Source organism: Ruditapes philippinarum, unplaced genomic scaffold (genome assembly GCF_026571515.1).
Source record: "Ruditapes philippinarum isolate M1 unplaced genomic scaffold, ASM2657151v2 ctg767_1_1_1_1, whole genome shotgun sequence".
Lineage (NCBI taxonomy): Eukaryota > Metazoa > Mollusca > Bivalvia > Venerida > Veneridae > Ruditapes > Ruditapes philippinarum.
The window spans coordinates 270,406-284,868 of record NW_026866214.1 but is presented as its reverse complement, the minus strand read 5'-3'; the positions used below and the strand labels follow the sequence as shown (position 1 = coordinate 284,868).

Genomic DNA, 14,463 nt, shown 5'->3' with positions numbered 1-14,463 from the left:
AAGTGTTTCTGAAAAATCCCAAGGGTGTTACCCAGGATCGAACCCGGAACCTCAGGAGTGACAGTCAGTGGTCTAACCAACTGAGCTATCGAGCTCACTATTAGTTGGAGAGTAAACCTGGACATTAAATCACAGATTTTATTCAATATCTTCATAATCTTTGTGTTTATGTCATTGTATTAAACTGGTCACTAATTAGCAGAGAAAATAAGTCAAAATGTAGTGGCCTGCCAAAGCTATCATCTGAGAAATTTTTGTACTGTTAGTCCAACTAATTGTTGATTAGCAAGATTCTGACCCAGCACAAAACTATCTCAGAATCTAGCTTTGGCATGTCAATATATCTTGACTAGGTGTTATTCATGTAGTTCATTAGGTGACCATGTAAATGTTTGTTGGGACAGAGACATATATAACATTATTATATGCTTAAAAACTAAAAGTAATATCAGACCATGTATCTCACTCTTGCCAGCAATTTTATGCGTATTTTTTGTGGTTTGTTGGTATGTCTAATACTAAATACTAGCAATTATTTGTTGTATTACAGACCTTCCATTATAGACCAATTCAATGTGAATACTTCCATTTATATCATTAGCAAATTATTTAGTATCATCAACCATCAACATTCATTCAGTTGAAAAATGCAATTTTGCAAAATTTTAAACAAAATCTTGTCTAAACAATAAATTAAAAGATTGGGAGGGGAGAACAACACATCAAAACACCAGGTCGGTTTCTATTCTATTTATTTAAACTACCGGTTTCGGGTACTATATACCCTTCATCAGGTTATCAATTTTAACTTTACAAATTATAGAGCTAAGGTATAAAAAAAGACGGTACACTTTTTGTCAGATGTTACTAAATATAGAAAATTTGTTACTAATTATAATTATGTTTTGGACATTAGCCAAATTTAATTGGCAGTGTTTCAGAATTGTTGATTATTGCAATTGCACTTGTTATTATTGGGAAAAATATTATAAATAGAACAAACGTTTATGATCTGTTCATTTTCATTGTTGAATCGTCCCAATTCATCTTGTAACTGGGTTGTGTTGTTGTCCATTAGTAGTTTTGAAGGTTCATATACAGGTGATATTGGTTCCGGAATGTTGAAAAATCTTGTCTTCTTCAAATTGTTTCAAACTTTTTGCCTTAAAACATAATATTATATTCTTTACAAATTCACAAACATTTGTTGATTTGAGACAAGATTTGTATACGAAAAATAACAACTATAGAGCTCAATTTTGGTAGATGATTAAACAGGACCAACAATTTTCTGTTTCAGGTTAATAGAGAATAGGTGAAAATATGTCGGACAGTGAATTCTCGGATGCAGAGAGTGGTGGTGGGGACAGTGAGGTAAGTAAATTTCTGGATTTTTTCCTGAAGTTCCGGATTTTCAGTCTCCTGGAAGCTTTCTATTTCCTATGTAAAACTATAGAAAAACTGCTTAATTCCGGATTATCAGGATTTTTAAAATTTCCAACTTTTACCCATGCTTGTAGTTTAAAACTAAGTATACTGTATTTCATTTGCTTATAATTTAGTGGGAAAGTTTAGATGGGGAATTGAGTACAACTATTTTAATTAAATCGGAGGCCATGTAACTGTAAGCAAAACGAAGTAGGGCAATAGACCTCTTCAGTAACAATAGAATATGGGGGCATAACTCTCAATCAAACAAAAGAAAATAACATAATGAATTGCCAATATTGTTATATATTTTGAAATTTTCCCCAAAAATTATAAATGGTTTTGTCGGTATTGAAAGATGGACAAGTCCATTTAGGATATTTAACTTGGTAAGGTTTAAATGATATCATGGCTTGTCCAAGGATCCATTTATTGATCCTGGCATGTAGAAAATGTCAAAGGTATCATTAACATGAGAAAGCCCTCGTAAAAATTATTTCAAACTTTTCAGGTCGCCAGAAATAAAACATTAGATATCATACAAAGATGTTACTTATAAACCACTAAACATTAAACTATAATCCAAATTTTCCGAAATAATTTATAAAAAAAATCCTATATTCCATTCAGGGAGAGATGTCCAACCAGGGCTCGGACGAGGATAGTGTGAGTGCTCCTCATAAAAAACGAAACGTTATTAACAGTGAAGATGACGACAGCGATGATGATGGGCCACAACAAAAGAAACGAAAAGTTAGCGGCAGTGACGATGATATAGATGATGAAGAAGACGATGTTGTAAGTAATGATAGCACAGAAATATGAAATGATATCTTATGATAAGGTGGGGCTGAAGGGTGGTTTAAGTCACAGGTTTGGAATTATTTTGCTGAAAATCACTGTAAGTTTGAATCCCATGAGCCTCAGAACTTTGGATTTATTCACTTAAGGAAGTTGTCCAGCTAATATTTAGAAAAGATCAGTAACTGTGCCTTACATTGATTCACTACAAAGGGAACTTTCAGGGAGACTCCAAGCAATTTAACTGTTGTTCTATTCAGATACCTGCATATGCCTTTATGGGCATCTGAGGTTTCCCCTCCACCAGTCAGACTCTTAAATTTCACCATATGACTTTAACATTGAAATCTGATGACTGAAAATCTTACTAAAAGTATCTACAATAAACAATTCATTTAGGACCAGAGCTGTTTCAAGTTGGCCTCATTAGCTAGAGCAGATTTAAGACTCACAGATTTTGAGCATGTTGAATCATTTCAAGGAGGAAATTTTTCCACATTCCTATTTTGTCAACAGGAGATGATTTAACATAGGGGTCAGAAATTGTGCACAAACTCTGATTAATTAGAATTGAGATACTTGTTGACAATTATAGGACTGGTATGACTTAAAACCAATCTGAATTTTACTAGAACAGAACTTGACCTGTATTAATCAACGTTTAACACTTACATTGATAGATCTTAACTATTTCTACTATGTCATTGTGTTATTGCAAATTGATCTGGTCAAAATTACAGCAGAGATGTCTTTAGTTTCATAATAAATGTATACATTTTCTTGATAACAATGTCTTGATCAATTTCTAGGACTTCGATGAGGAGGAGGAGGAAGAGAGAATGCGAGGGAAGAAGAAAAAACCTCGTCATGGAGGATTTATTTTGGATGAAGCAGGTATGTTCTCATATAATTGAAATATTATGGCTAGATGATAAAATCATTGACTCTTTATTACTTGCACACCTTCTATGTGGGTCAAAATCCTGTCTGGTTCAGAGGTTCAAATTGTCGACTTAAAATTCCTTGAAACTTCTTTGCTGTCTGTTTGAGTCCTGAAAAGGACTTATTTTCTGTACGAAATCTGCTGTGGTCATAGTATTATTTTTACAATAGGTTTATCTCTTAGATTTGGTTTGATAAATTGCTAATCATGGTCATGCAACTACATAGTTAGGTGAAGAAGCAGGCGCTTGTTTTTGTTGAGTCTATTATGTTTTGTTTAGGGGGTTGAGTTGTCATACACAAATTTACAATTTATATGCATTTATGTTTTTCCAATGATTGTTATTATCTTAAATGCTTCTGGGATTTATTTCTTCTGCAATTCATTTGTAAATAAGATTGTTATATGTCTATTAACGGAATAATTTTAATGAACACGAAATTAGTTCACACCTACACATGTATTGGTAACGTGAGGGTTTAAGCCAATGAAAACACGTCAATATTATTATACTCAGGCAGAGAAAAAGTGTGCAAAAATTAAATCGCTAATCTTTATGTAGCCAGCAAACTTTGAATTGCAAGTAATTTTTCATATCTTTTCGGCAGGATAAACTGTCCGAGGATTCGTATCGTAAAATGGCTACCATTTACAGTATCAAGTGATTATCCCAAGCACCACCGCGACTTAGCGCGGGAATTTTAATTATAGTTAACCTCGGCGCGTATACCTTTTTCATATTTTATTTTAATAAATATTTACAAACTGTGTCTTTCGGGGTTTTTTTTAATCAATATATAACCAATAATGATGTTAATATGAATAAATAATCATATCTCAAATCTTTGACTATGACTTACAATGAAATTCTACATTAAGTGTATTAAAAAGGTTTTTAATTTCCTGTAATTTTATTTTGTGATTCACGCGAGTATTGATACATATAATCATTTTTTGCAGAGGTTGATGATGACGATGAAGAAGAAGATGAGCTTGATTGGGAAGAAGGCGCTGCCGAACTTATTGAGAGAAAATCTACGTACGAGGGACCCACTGCAAAAGAAATGGAGAGCAATAGACGGCTTAATGAATTAATGAAGTAAGTCTTGTAGTATAGTTTGAACCGAATATAAAAATGAAATTACAAATTTTAGTGATTTTGTTAGTTTGAAAATTAAATATTAAAAGGTTTTTGTAACTGATTTTTATGGAAGAAAATGACAACAGATTTCATTGTTGTCTAAATTCATACATGTGTCTGTTTCAAAGTAATTAAATTATGATTGTGTAAGACCTTCATTTCATGATACCATGTTGACTTTGTTGTAGTTGACTTTAAACTATTTGGTCATCTCTGTTGTGGGTTCGACTCCAGCAAGGGACATTGGATTCGTTCATGTGAGGAAGCTATCCAGCTAGCTTAAGGAACAACGCTGGTTCTACTTGGGTGCCCATTCATGCCTAAAATAATGCAGTGAGGGGCATCTGGGGTTGTCAAAAAGTCGCTGTATAACCTTTACAGTGTTGGTGCGACGTAAAACCAAGCAAAACCGAATAAAATCAGATACCACATATATTTGAAATGTCTATATAGGATTGTAAAATTGTAATTAATTGTCTGAAACCTTGGTTAGGGACAAGTCTTCTAAAGTGTTTTCTTTCTTTATTACAGTAACCAGACAGAGGACGAGATTGAAGCTTATTACAGACAAAAGTATGGCGACAGTTCCACTCTCGACAGATTTGGCGAAGGCGAGGAAATGTCGGATGAAATCACACAACAGGGACTCTTGCCTGGTGTCAAGTAAGTAAAGATATCAGGAAACCTACAATGTCAAACTATATATTGCTTTTAATCCATAGCTTAAGCGAGTCCAAGGCTAAAGTCGCTGAGCTAAAGAATAAGTTCTTTGACTAAGTTGTCTGAGGTTTAATCAAGCCAATCATTTAACTCGGTAATAGTTTCATGGCCGTTTAGGCGTTTACATTGTATATTCTTATTTACATACATTATTAGTTAAAAATAATATAATTGGTTATATGGCCCTGTTATATGACCCATTTATACGACCCTGTTATATGGCCCAGTTTAATGTTAGCTTATACAGTCAGAACAGTTAGGCAATGAATTTATACTAGGGATGGCAACGAGTAACCGGTTAACCGAGTACTCGATCGAACGTCCAAATATCGGTTAACAAAATTTATATTCGATTACTCGGAAAAATATATTTTTTCTTTTTTTTTGCAATTTAGAAAGGTTGGTGTATCCAATTAGTTCAGAAATTCGGAGATGTGCATGTATCTTCATAAATACCCGATAAATCAATCAAAACATCCTCGGAAAGGTGCGAAAATGATGTCATAAATTTAACGAGGCGATCAACAGTTTGACACACACACCTGTGTCGCTTATGTCATCCAGCCTCTTATGATATTTAATTACCTTTAATTGTGTAGCCGAAGTAACTGTTTTGAAAACAACAAATGGACGATTGCTATCATGAATGTAAGAATAAAAGTAACTAGTATTTAGACCAGGTTAAACTTTTGTTGCCGCCGATCAGTCTATATTATTTCAAGAAGAATAAAGATATATGAACTGTTATACATGTTTAAACTTGATATTGATTTAATTAAAACGTTGTAAAATATCATGTTGTTGATTTAATTATAATTAATTTGTCTCCCGTGCAGTCCTATTTACTATCTACAGAATTCTATGAATTTAAATAGAGAACGAAGGTAGCATGCAGACGGTGTTGATATTGTGTGATAAACTTTGAAGATCACTGACAATCATCCGAGTAACCAAGTACTTGATCAGAAAAATGACCGAGTACTCGAGTATTGATTTTGGTATTCGTTTCCATCCCTAATTTATACCAAACATATGTTTATTCACATGTAACATATCAAAAGTTTTAATAACAAACTTTAATTCAAAATATTACACAGTAATTTTTGCTTTCTTGGATTTAAATATAAAGAATATGCTTCCTTAAAGGAATTCCTTGCTGGTCCAAAAACCTAAAAACATGAAATTTCCAAATCTTTGTAAGTTAAGCTGGAGCACTTACAACAGAAAGATATGCAAAGTATAATTAAGAAATACACTCACAAATAAATTGAAAATCTTATTTTTGTGCTAATCTAAGCACAATTTGAGTGAAAAATGTTGCAACTCTTTTCAGTTTTTGGTGATTTTCACAATTAAAATAATTCATATAAACGGAGTGGGCGAATGATTTGAAATTTTACACAAGTTGTTAGTTTAGTCCAACATCAATTGGAACATTAATCTGGAAAAATTATTCCTAAGTCCATGATGGTAAAAATATTAGTGGAGTCTCTGTAATTTGCCTCAGCAGTGTATATTAGATAAAAAAAAATGAGCCGCGCCATGACAAAAGCAACATAATGGGTTTGAGACCAGCATGGATCCAGACCAGCCTGCGCATCCACGCAGTCTGATCAGGATCCATGCTGTCGCTTACAAACCCTATAACAAGTAGAGAAACTGATAGCGAACAGCATGGATCCTGATCAGACTGCGCGAATGCGCAGGCTGGTCTGGATCCATGCTGGTCGCAAACCCATTATGTTGGTTTTGTCATTGCGCGGCTCAAATAATATTACGGAAATGTATGTTTCAGATATATTTTGATTATATCTTACATATTTTGTTTATATTTTATAGGGACCCAAACTTGTGGTTGGTGAAATGTCGTATAGGAGAGGAAAGGCAGACGGCTCTACAGTTAATGAGAAAGTTTATTGCATATCAGTTTTCTGATGAGGTATGGCATTGGTTTATACAGAATTGATTTTAGTTTGATTGTGTAGGAAGCTCTAGTTTATAGACACACTTTGGTATTCGTTCCTGGAACCAACCAGTACTGAGCAATGAGTGTAAAGTTTCTTACACAAGGAAACAACAACTTGCCACTGACGGGGTTTGAACCCATGGAACTAGCGATCATTAGATTACTAGTCCAACACTTTAATCACTCGACCATGCCACCATGGTACGACATTGTAACATTGTGCAATGATTTATATACATAATTTTTTACCTGAAAGCATTTGTTTTCTAAATAAATTAAATGAAGATAATGATAAACTCAGGAATTTCAGGTTTTCTGACATTTTGAACTTGCACCCATGCATTTATGTAAGCAGGACATGGGTTAAAAGAGCTTATTTATATGTTTGTATATTTTTTTTAGCCGTTGCAAATTAAGGCTGTGATAGCGAAGGAAAGTTTGAAAGGCTACATCTATATAGAAGCATACAAGCAGACTCACGTAAAACAGGCTATTGATGGTGTGGGCAGTCTGAAACTTGGACAATGGTCACAAATGGTATGTTGTACTTAATTATAGTTCAAAAACTTCTTACTTTGTATTAACTTTCAGGATTATTTCTGACTTGAGAATTACCAGACATAAAAGTCATTCATTTTTCAAAAAAAAAAAAAAAAAAAAAAAAATAATTAAAAAGAAATATTGGATTTAGAGTTAAAGTAATCTTATAATGAATTGGTTTAACATAAACACTGGAATCATTTGTGGAAGCTAAGCTTTTAGCTGAAATAAAGTCAGATGCTCTACATAAAATGCCTGAAATAAAGCATATAGTGGCACCTTGGGTCATAATGAGTAAAGCTGGTATGTTTGAGTAAGGCCTTGAAAATGTCAGTGTCAGTAGACAAACATGGGAAAAAAAGATAAAATTGATCAAATTAAAGGGACTCCACCAAGGTTTTATGACATTATGAGATGGAGAATATTTTTTTAAAAGTTTTTGTATATTACCGGATATAGGTCTGAGCCAGTAACTTGTGTTCATCAGCTCTCTCTGTTAAGCAGGAATAATCAAATTTTATTATTCAAATTGAATCCCAAAAGGAAGACGTTGCAATGCTTTTCACCCAAATAGGACCCAAAATTGCATTAAAATCCATTAAAATCCATTATTCATTAACTTTGAGTGTATTTATATATTATCTAATGCATAGTTTTCCATTTTATGCTCACAAGTTGATTTATGGAAGAATTTCAAATTTTATGATTTTAGGCTATTGGACATTGGTGGAGTTCCTTTAAATAATTGTAAAAAATTATACCTCATATGAATTTTACTTCATACTGGTCATAGAAATTGTAGTGAAATATTAATGGAAGCCTTTTTTTCTACAGATGGTCCCTATCAAAGAAATGACCGACTGTCTGAAAGTGGTCAAGGAGACGGCAGTTCTGAAGCCAAAGGCTTGGGTCCGTCTAAAGCGTGGAATCTTTAAGGACGATCTGGCTCAGGTTGATTACGTCGAGTCAGCCCAGAATGCCGTGCATCTGAAGTTGTTGCCGAGAATAGATTACACTAGAATGAGGGGAATCATGAGGAACCAACAGTCTGTAAGTAAATTACGTAAATTTACCGGAACCGATCAAACTTTATATAGGATCTTACTTAAAATTTTCATTTTCATTTTCATTTTTAGCTCGACTATTCGATAAGAATAAGTAGAGCTATTGCAGTCACCTGAGCGTCGGCGTCGGCGTCGGCGTCGGCGTAACCACTTATGTTAAAGTTTTTGTAATAGTTCAAATATTTTCAAAGTCCATTGACATATGGCTTTGAAACTTTGCACACTTGTTCACCATCATGACCCCAACCTGTAGACAGGAGGAGGTAACTCTATCAAGCATTTTGACAGAATTATGCCCCTTTTTCGACTTAGAATTTACGTTAAAGTTTTTGTAATAGTTCAAATATTTTCAAAGTCCATTGACATATGGCTTTGAAACTTTGCACACTTGTTCACCATCATGACCCCAACCTGTAGACAGGAGGAGGTAACTCTATCAAGCATTTTGACAGAATTATGCCCCTTTTTCGACTTAGAATTTACGTTAAAGTTTTTGTAATAGTTCAAATATTTTCAAAGTCCATTGACATATGGCTTTGAAACTTTGCACACTTGTTCACCATCATGACCCCAACCTGTAGACTGGAGGAGGTAACTCTATCAAGCATTTTGACAGAATTATGCCCCTTTTTCGACTTAGAATTTACGTTAAAGTTTTTGTAATAGTTCAAATATTTTCAAAGTCCATTGACATATGGCTTTGAAACTTTGCACACTTGTTCACCATCATGACCCCAACCTGTAGACAGGAGGAGGTAACTCTATCAAGCATTTTGACAGAATTATGCCCCTTTTTCGACTTAGAATTTACGTTAAAGTTTTTGTAATAGTTCAAATATTTTCAAAGTCCATTGACATATGGCTTTGAAACTTTGCACACTTGTTCAACATCATGACCCCAACCTGTAGACAGCAGGAGGTAACTCTATTAAGCATTTTGACAGAATTATGCCCCTTTTTCGACTTAGAATTTACGTTAAAGTTTTTGTAATAGTTCAAATATTTTCAAAGTCCATTGACATATGGCTTTGAAACTTTGCACGCTTGTTCAACATCATGACCCCAACCTGTAAACAGGAGGAGGTAACTCTATCAAGCATTTTGACAGAATTATGCCCCTTTTTCGACTTAGAATTTACGTTAAAGTTTTTGTAATAGTTCAAATATTTTCAAAGTCCATTGACATATGGCTTTGAAACTCTGCACACTTGTTCACCATCATGACCCCAACCTGTAAACAGGAGGAGGTAACTGTATCAGGCATTTTTTTTACTATCAAGCACTAAGAATAGTCGAGCATGCTGTCCTACCGACAGCTCTTGTTTTTATTATAATTTAAATTGAGTCTCTGGTGTTAAATTTATATTTAAATTAAATGACACTTTATTTAAGATTCTTTATCATAATATTATTATATCATATCATAATGTTAGAAAACAACAATAAATTTACCATTGTCTTCATTATTGACCAAGATCTACAGTGACAAATTTTCAAACTTTTTAAGGATTCCACCAAAACTTTGAAATTTATTAACAGATTTTTGACTGGAAGTGTCTTTACTAACACTTTGTCTTGAAAATATATACAAGCTCTACATATTATTTGAAAAGAAACTAAAAAATGTTTACATTTTCTTGCTAATATACAAGCCATGAATTTGTTTCTATACAGAAATAATTTACTGTAATTTCCATATTAATTTATTTTGGTTATCTTTATTTTTTCCCACTTATTTTGTGTTTATATTTTAGTGTTTTATATTGACGTTGGGTATCTTATGTTGTATTGTTTACACTGTAGGATGCGGAGAGAAGGAAGAAGAAAAGAAGACCTGCACAGAAATTATTTAACATAGATGATGTGAAGTAAGTTAATGTAATTTCTATCACCTCCCACCTTCATCTGAAGAGGGATGTGGGTGTGAGACTTATGGATCTTTTAAATCAACTTACTTTTAATGTTTTTGCCTCTATTGTTAATTATTATAAGTATTTTTAGCTCTTTTTTTATGTCGTCACTTCTTAGGTTGGATGCATATGAATTTCCCCTTTCTTCATCTGGGTGTCATGCTTCTTTCAAAATCTGCCTTTTACTAAAAATCTGCTTTTGACATAAAATCCAGCCAAATAAAAAGTCTTACTGACTTGAGATTTCTGGGATTCTTAGATAACTGTAATAATAAAGCAGGCACACAATGCACAGTTTATCAGTGAAGTCTTATTATGAGAAATATGAATAAAACAATTTCTTGGACATAATGAGCTTTTAAAGGATTGTTGCAAAATGAATGTAAAAACAGCACTTGATTTATAAAAATTTAATAAGAAAGGTTTCTGTCCATTTTTTAGAGCCATTGGTGGCGAGACTTCACGAGATGGAGATTTCTTTATATTTGAAGGCAACAAGTACAGTCGAAGAGGATTCCTATTCAAACCATTTGCCATGTCTGCAATTGTAAGTCATTCTTTAAACATTAAATACCGGTATTTTTAAATATTAAATGCCTGTTGTTTTAAACATTATATGCTGCTATTTTTAAATACTAAATGCTGGTATTTTTAAACATTAAATGCAGGTATTAGATTTGGAGAAAGGTTTTGTGATTTAAAAAGTCCATATCGTCACCTAAATGCAACAACTGGTTTACTCCTATTAAATTTAATATCACTTAACCCGTTGCTGCACTAGGGTGACTTTTTAGTTTTAGCATTAGTTTGATAATCAGGAACAATTTAATTCATCGTAACAAATACATTAACATACTTGTTTCATAAATTGTAAATTTTAAGCAATTTATAACTGCCAGTTCATATAAAAATTAAACATCCTGTTGGAACAGGCTTGTGGGCCTTTTTGGGCATCATACTTATCAGTAATTTCATTGGTATAAAAAAAAACTTTTCCCCATTAATACTGTATGATTTATTTCTAGTATTTAGCCAATCTAGCCGGCCCTACTGTAGGGGTATTTCTAAACTCCATCAAGGAAAATTAACATAATTCCATGATTTGTGTTCTTCAGATAGCTGAGGGTGTTAAGCCCACACTAGCAGAATTAGAGAAGTTTGAAGACCAACCAGAAAATATTAATATTGACAGTATCCTTTCACAAAGACCAATTTAAAACTGTATCTATTTATAGTTCCTGAATGAACATTGGCACAGTTTTTTTGTTGTTGTTTTTTTACTTAAATGTGAAAAAAATGCACTTCAATGACTTATAGTAAAAATAGTATTGCCTTGCATTTTATTTATAAGATAGGAAAATATAACCTGGATAAATTAGTTTTTTTATAAAACAATCTTCGCTTATTTTTTGTGGGGGTGGTATTTGATTGGAAAAAAATGAGTATTGTTCCTTAACTTGCTTTAAGTAATTCCCGATAAAAGCTCAGGGGAGATTACCCACAATTTCACGCCTGGGGACGTAGTTGAGGTGTGCGAAGGGGAGTTAATACATCTCCAGGGTAAGGTTATCAGTATAGACGGGAACAAAATCACAATGATACCAAAGCACGAAGATCTTAAAAAAGACCCGCTCGAGTTTCCGGCCCACGAGTTAAAGAAACACTTCAAGACCGGAGATCACGTGAAAGTTATCGGAGGAAAGTACGAGGGTGACACGGGACTGATTGTTCGTGTAGAGGATAATATCGTTGTGTTGTTCTCGGATCTTACGATGCACGAGGTACGTTATATTATAATGAGTCATATGCATCTTACCTCAGCTCAAGACTTTAGTAATTGTATTTAAATAAAGTGGCATATATAGTAGTCTCCCTTTGAGACAAATTTGAAACTTTTTCAATTTTAAAAGTTAGAGAGTTTAGTATTGTTATATATCTATGTCCCTATTGTTTGTTGCTTATATAAAAAAATTTTATCAAGCATGCCTCGGTCGTCAGCAGAATTTTATATGACTGTTAAAACGTTTGCCTCATGTTCCCATCCGGTAATTTTAGGCGTCTATATGCGTAATGATCAGTGATATGCTTTGAGGTCAAAGCTTAATCCATAGTCTGCTGGCAGGAACTTGTACTATCCACATGATCAGTGCAGACCAAGATCAACTGACATGGATGATCATGGTCTGCACTGTAAGATATTCAGGCAGTACTTTTTTCAAGAATTTTCCTTAAAAAGTATGAATGGCTTAGTTGCGAACTTTTCCTTAAAAATATAAATGGCTTAGTCCAAAGTGATAGATGGACAAGTCCATTTAAGGTATTAACTTTGGTAAGGGTGACAAGTAGTTAGTCTGGACATTGAATTATTTCAAGTGAAGAAGCTGTTTAGCTGGTACAAGGCAGATTACTGATTCTTCCAAGGTGCCATTTCTGTCTGAATAATACATTAAAGGGTTTCTTGGTTTTTTCTCTCTGTAAAAAGGAGAGGGTTGTGCAATGAATTTTAATATTGCCAAAATTGAATCTCAACATAAAAATGCAGGGATTTTTTTCCATAGATTGGGGAAGCAGCCCTGCCCTTAATTTTTGGGGAAAAATTACACGATATATTTGCAAAAGGGGAAGAAAAAACTTGATGTAAATTCGATTTTAGGGGAAAACTGTATGATTTTAACCAATTTTTCTTTGGGAAAGCAGCACTATATCGGCCCCTACTATAGAATGAAAAAAAGCTCTGAAATGACATGGTACACTCACTGCATTGTTTTGTTTCAGTTGAAAGTTTTACCCAAGGATTTACAGTTGTGTGCTGACATGGCCACAGGTGTTGATTCTCTAGGACAATTCCAGTTTGGAGATCTTGTGCATTTAGAGTAAGTTACATTTACGTTTTGACTTTTGTTTAACTGGGTGCTTAAGGCATGGATGGTATATTGTATTAACATCTGCCGTCCATGAACAGGCTCAAGAAAATGGAACTTGCCACATTTTGTAATTTGACCGTGTTAGACAACTTTCAGGACGTAATTTGACTGTGTTAGACAACTTTCAGGACGTAATTTGACCGTGTTAGACAACTTTCAGGACGTAATTTGACCGTGTTAGACAACTTTCACGACCATGTTAGACACCAAGAACAGACAGAATATTCATGGAGTTGGAATATGGTTTTGAATGAGTAAATGGTTTTGTCCAGATTTAGAATAGTCCTTTTAAGACATTTTGGTTGGCAAGTGTTGAAGGAAATATAAGCTGTCTATTCATGCTGATGTTCAATAATGATATACCTATTTTCTGTTGTTTACAAATTATTATTGCATTTTATTTCATGGTTTTCAGTAGACAGGAAATTTTGAATGTTTTGATAATTTCACGGTGAAACTATAAAATGACTTAAATCTACTGAAAGCGCATGAAATGAAAAGTAAATTCCTTTTTTTTGCATGTAAGATCAAATATTTTTCAGTCGTGAACACCAGCTTTTGCATTTACACAATGGGCATCTTGTGTTCACGCTGTAAAATATTTCCATCTTACCTGTGAAACAAACATATATCCACTATGTTATAATAATATATGAAAATGATATTCTATTCTATTTCAGTCCACAGACTGTAGGGGTTATTGTAAGATTGGAGAAAGAAAACTTCCAAGTTTTAAGTATGCACAATAAAGTAAGTCTGTCTATAACTTTAATATTTTAGTAACTACAGTAATCAATTTCTCTAGGACTTGGTAATTAATCTGTTTTAGACTGAATGTCTGTATGTTGACTATGTGAAATAATGTATAACTTTACACATGGGCTACTGAACTATTGTTCTTCTAAATGAGTTTATACAGAATTTATATTAGTTTGAATGTGAAAGGTGCTTTAAGCTTTTATACTTTCAAATCTGTTTCTGGAATTAACCAATACCAAGTAATGAGGGTAAAGTTTATTGCTCAAG

At 33.5% G+C, this 14,463-nt stretch overlaps 1 protein-coding gene across 1 annotated transcript in view; it reads left to right on the top strand.

The window, feature by feature from the left end:
- LOC132731742 (transcription elongation factor SPT5-like) overlaps positions 1–14,463 on the top strand; it is a 30,292-nt gene that overhangs the window by 1,071 nt on the left and 14,758 nt on the right. The window contains exons 2-15 of the mRNA XM_060717993.1: positions 1,301–1,374; positions 2,059–2,226; positions 3,039–3,123; positions 4,133–4,271; positions 4,845–4,976; positions 6,873–6,972; positions 7,402–7,536; positions 8,374–8,589; positions 10,407–10,471; positions 10,955–11,060; positions 11,629–11,704; positions 11,981–12,294; positions 13,289–13,386; positions 14,118–14,187. Of these exons, the coding sequence (XP_060573976.1) occupies positions 1,324–1,374; positions 2,059–2,226; positions 3,039–3,123; positions 4,133–4,271; positions 4,845–4,976; positions 6,873–6,972; positions 7,402–7,536; positions 8,374–8,589; positions 10,407–10,471; positions 10,955–11,060; positions 11,629–11,704; positions 11,981–12,294; positions 13,289–13,386; positions 14,118–14,187 (1,755 nt within the window). The 5' untranslated portion in view covers positions 1,301–1,323. The remainder of the gene's footprint in view (positions 1–1,300; positions 1,375–2,058; positions 2,227–3,038; positions 3,124–4,132; positions 4,272–4,844; positions 4,977–6,872; positions 6,973–7,401; positions 7,537–8,373; positions 8,590–10,406; positions 10,472–10,954; positions 11,061–11,628; positions 11,705–11,980; positions 12,295–13,288; positions 13,387–14,117; positions 14,188–14,463) is intronic.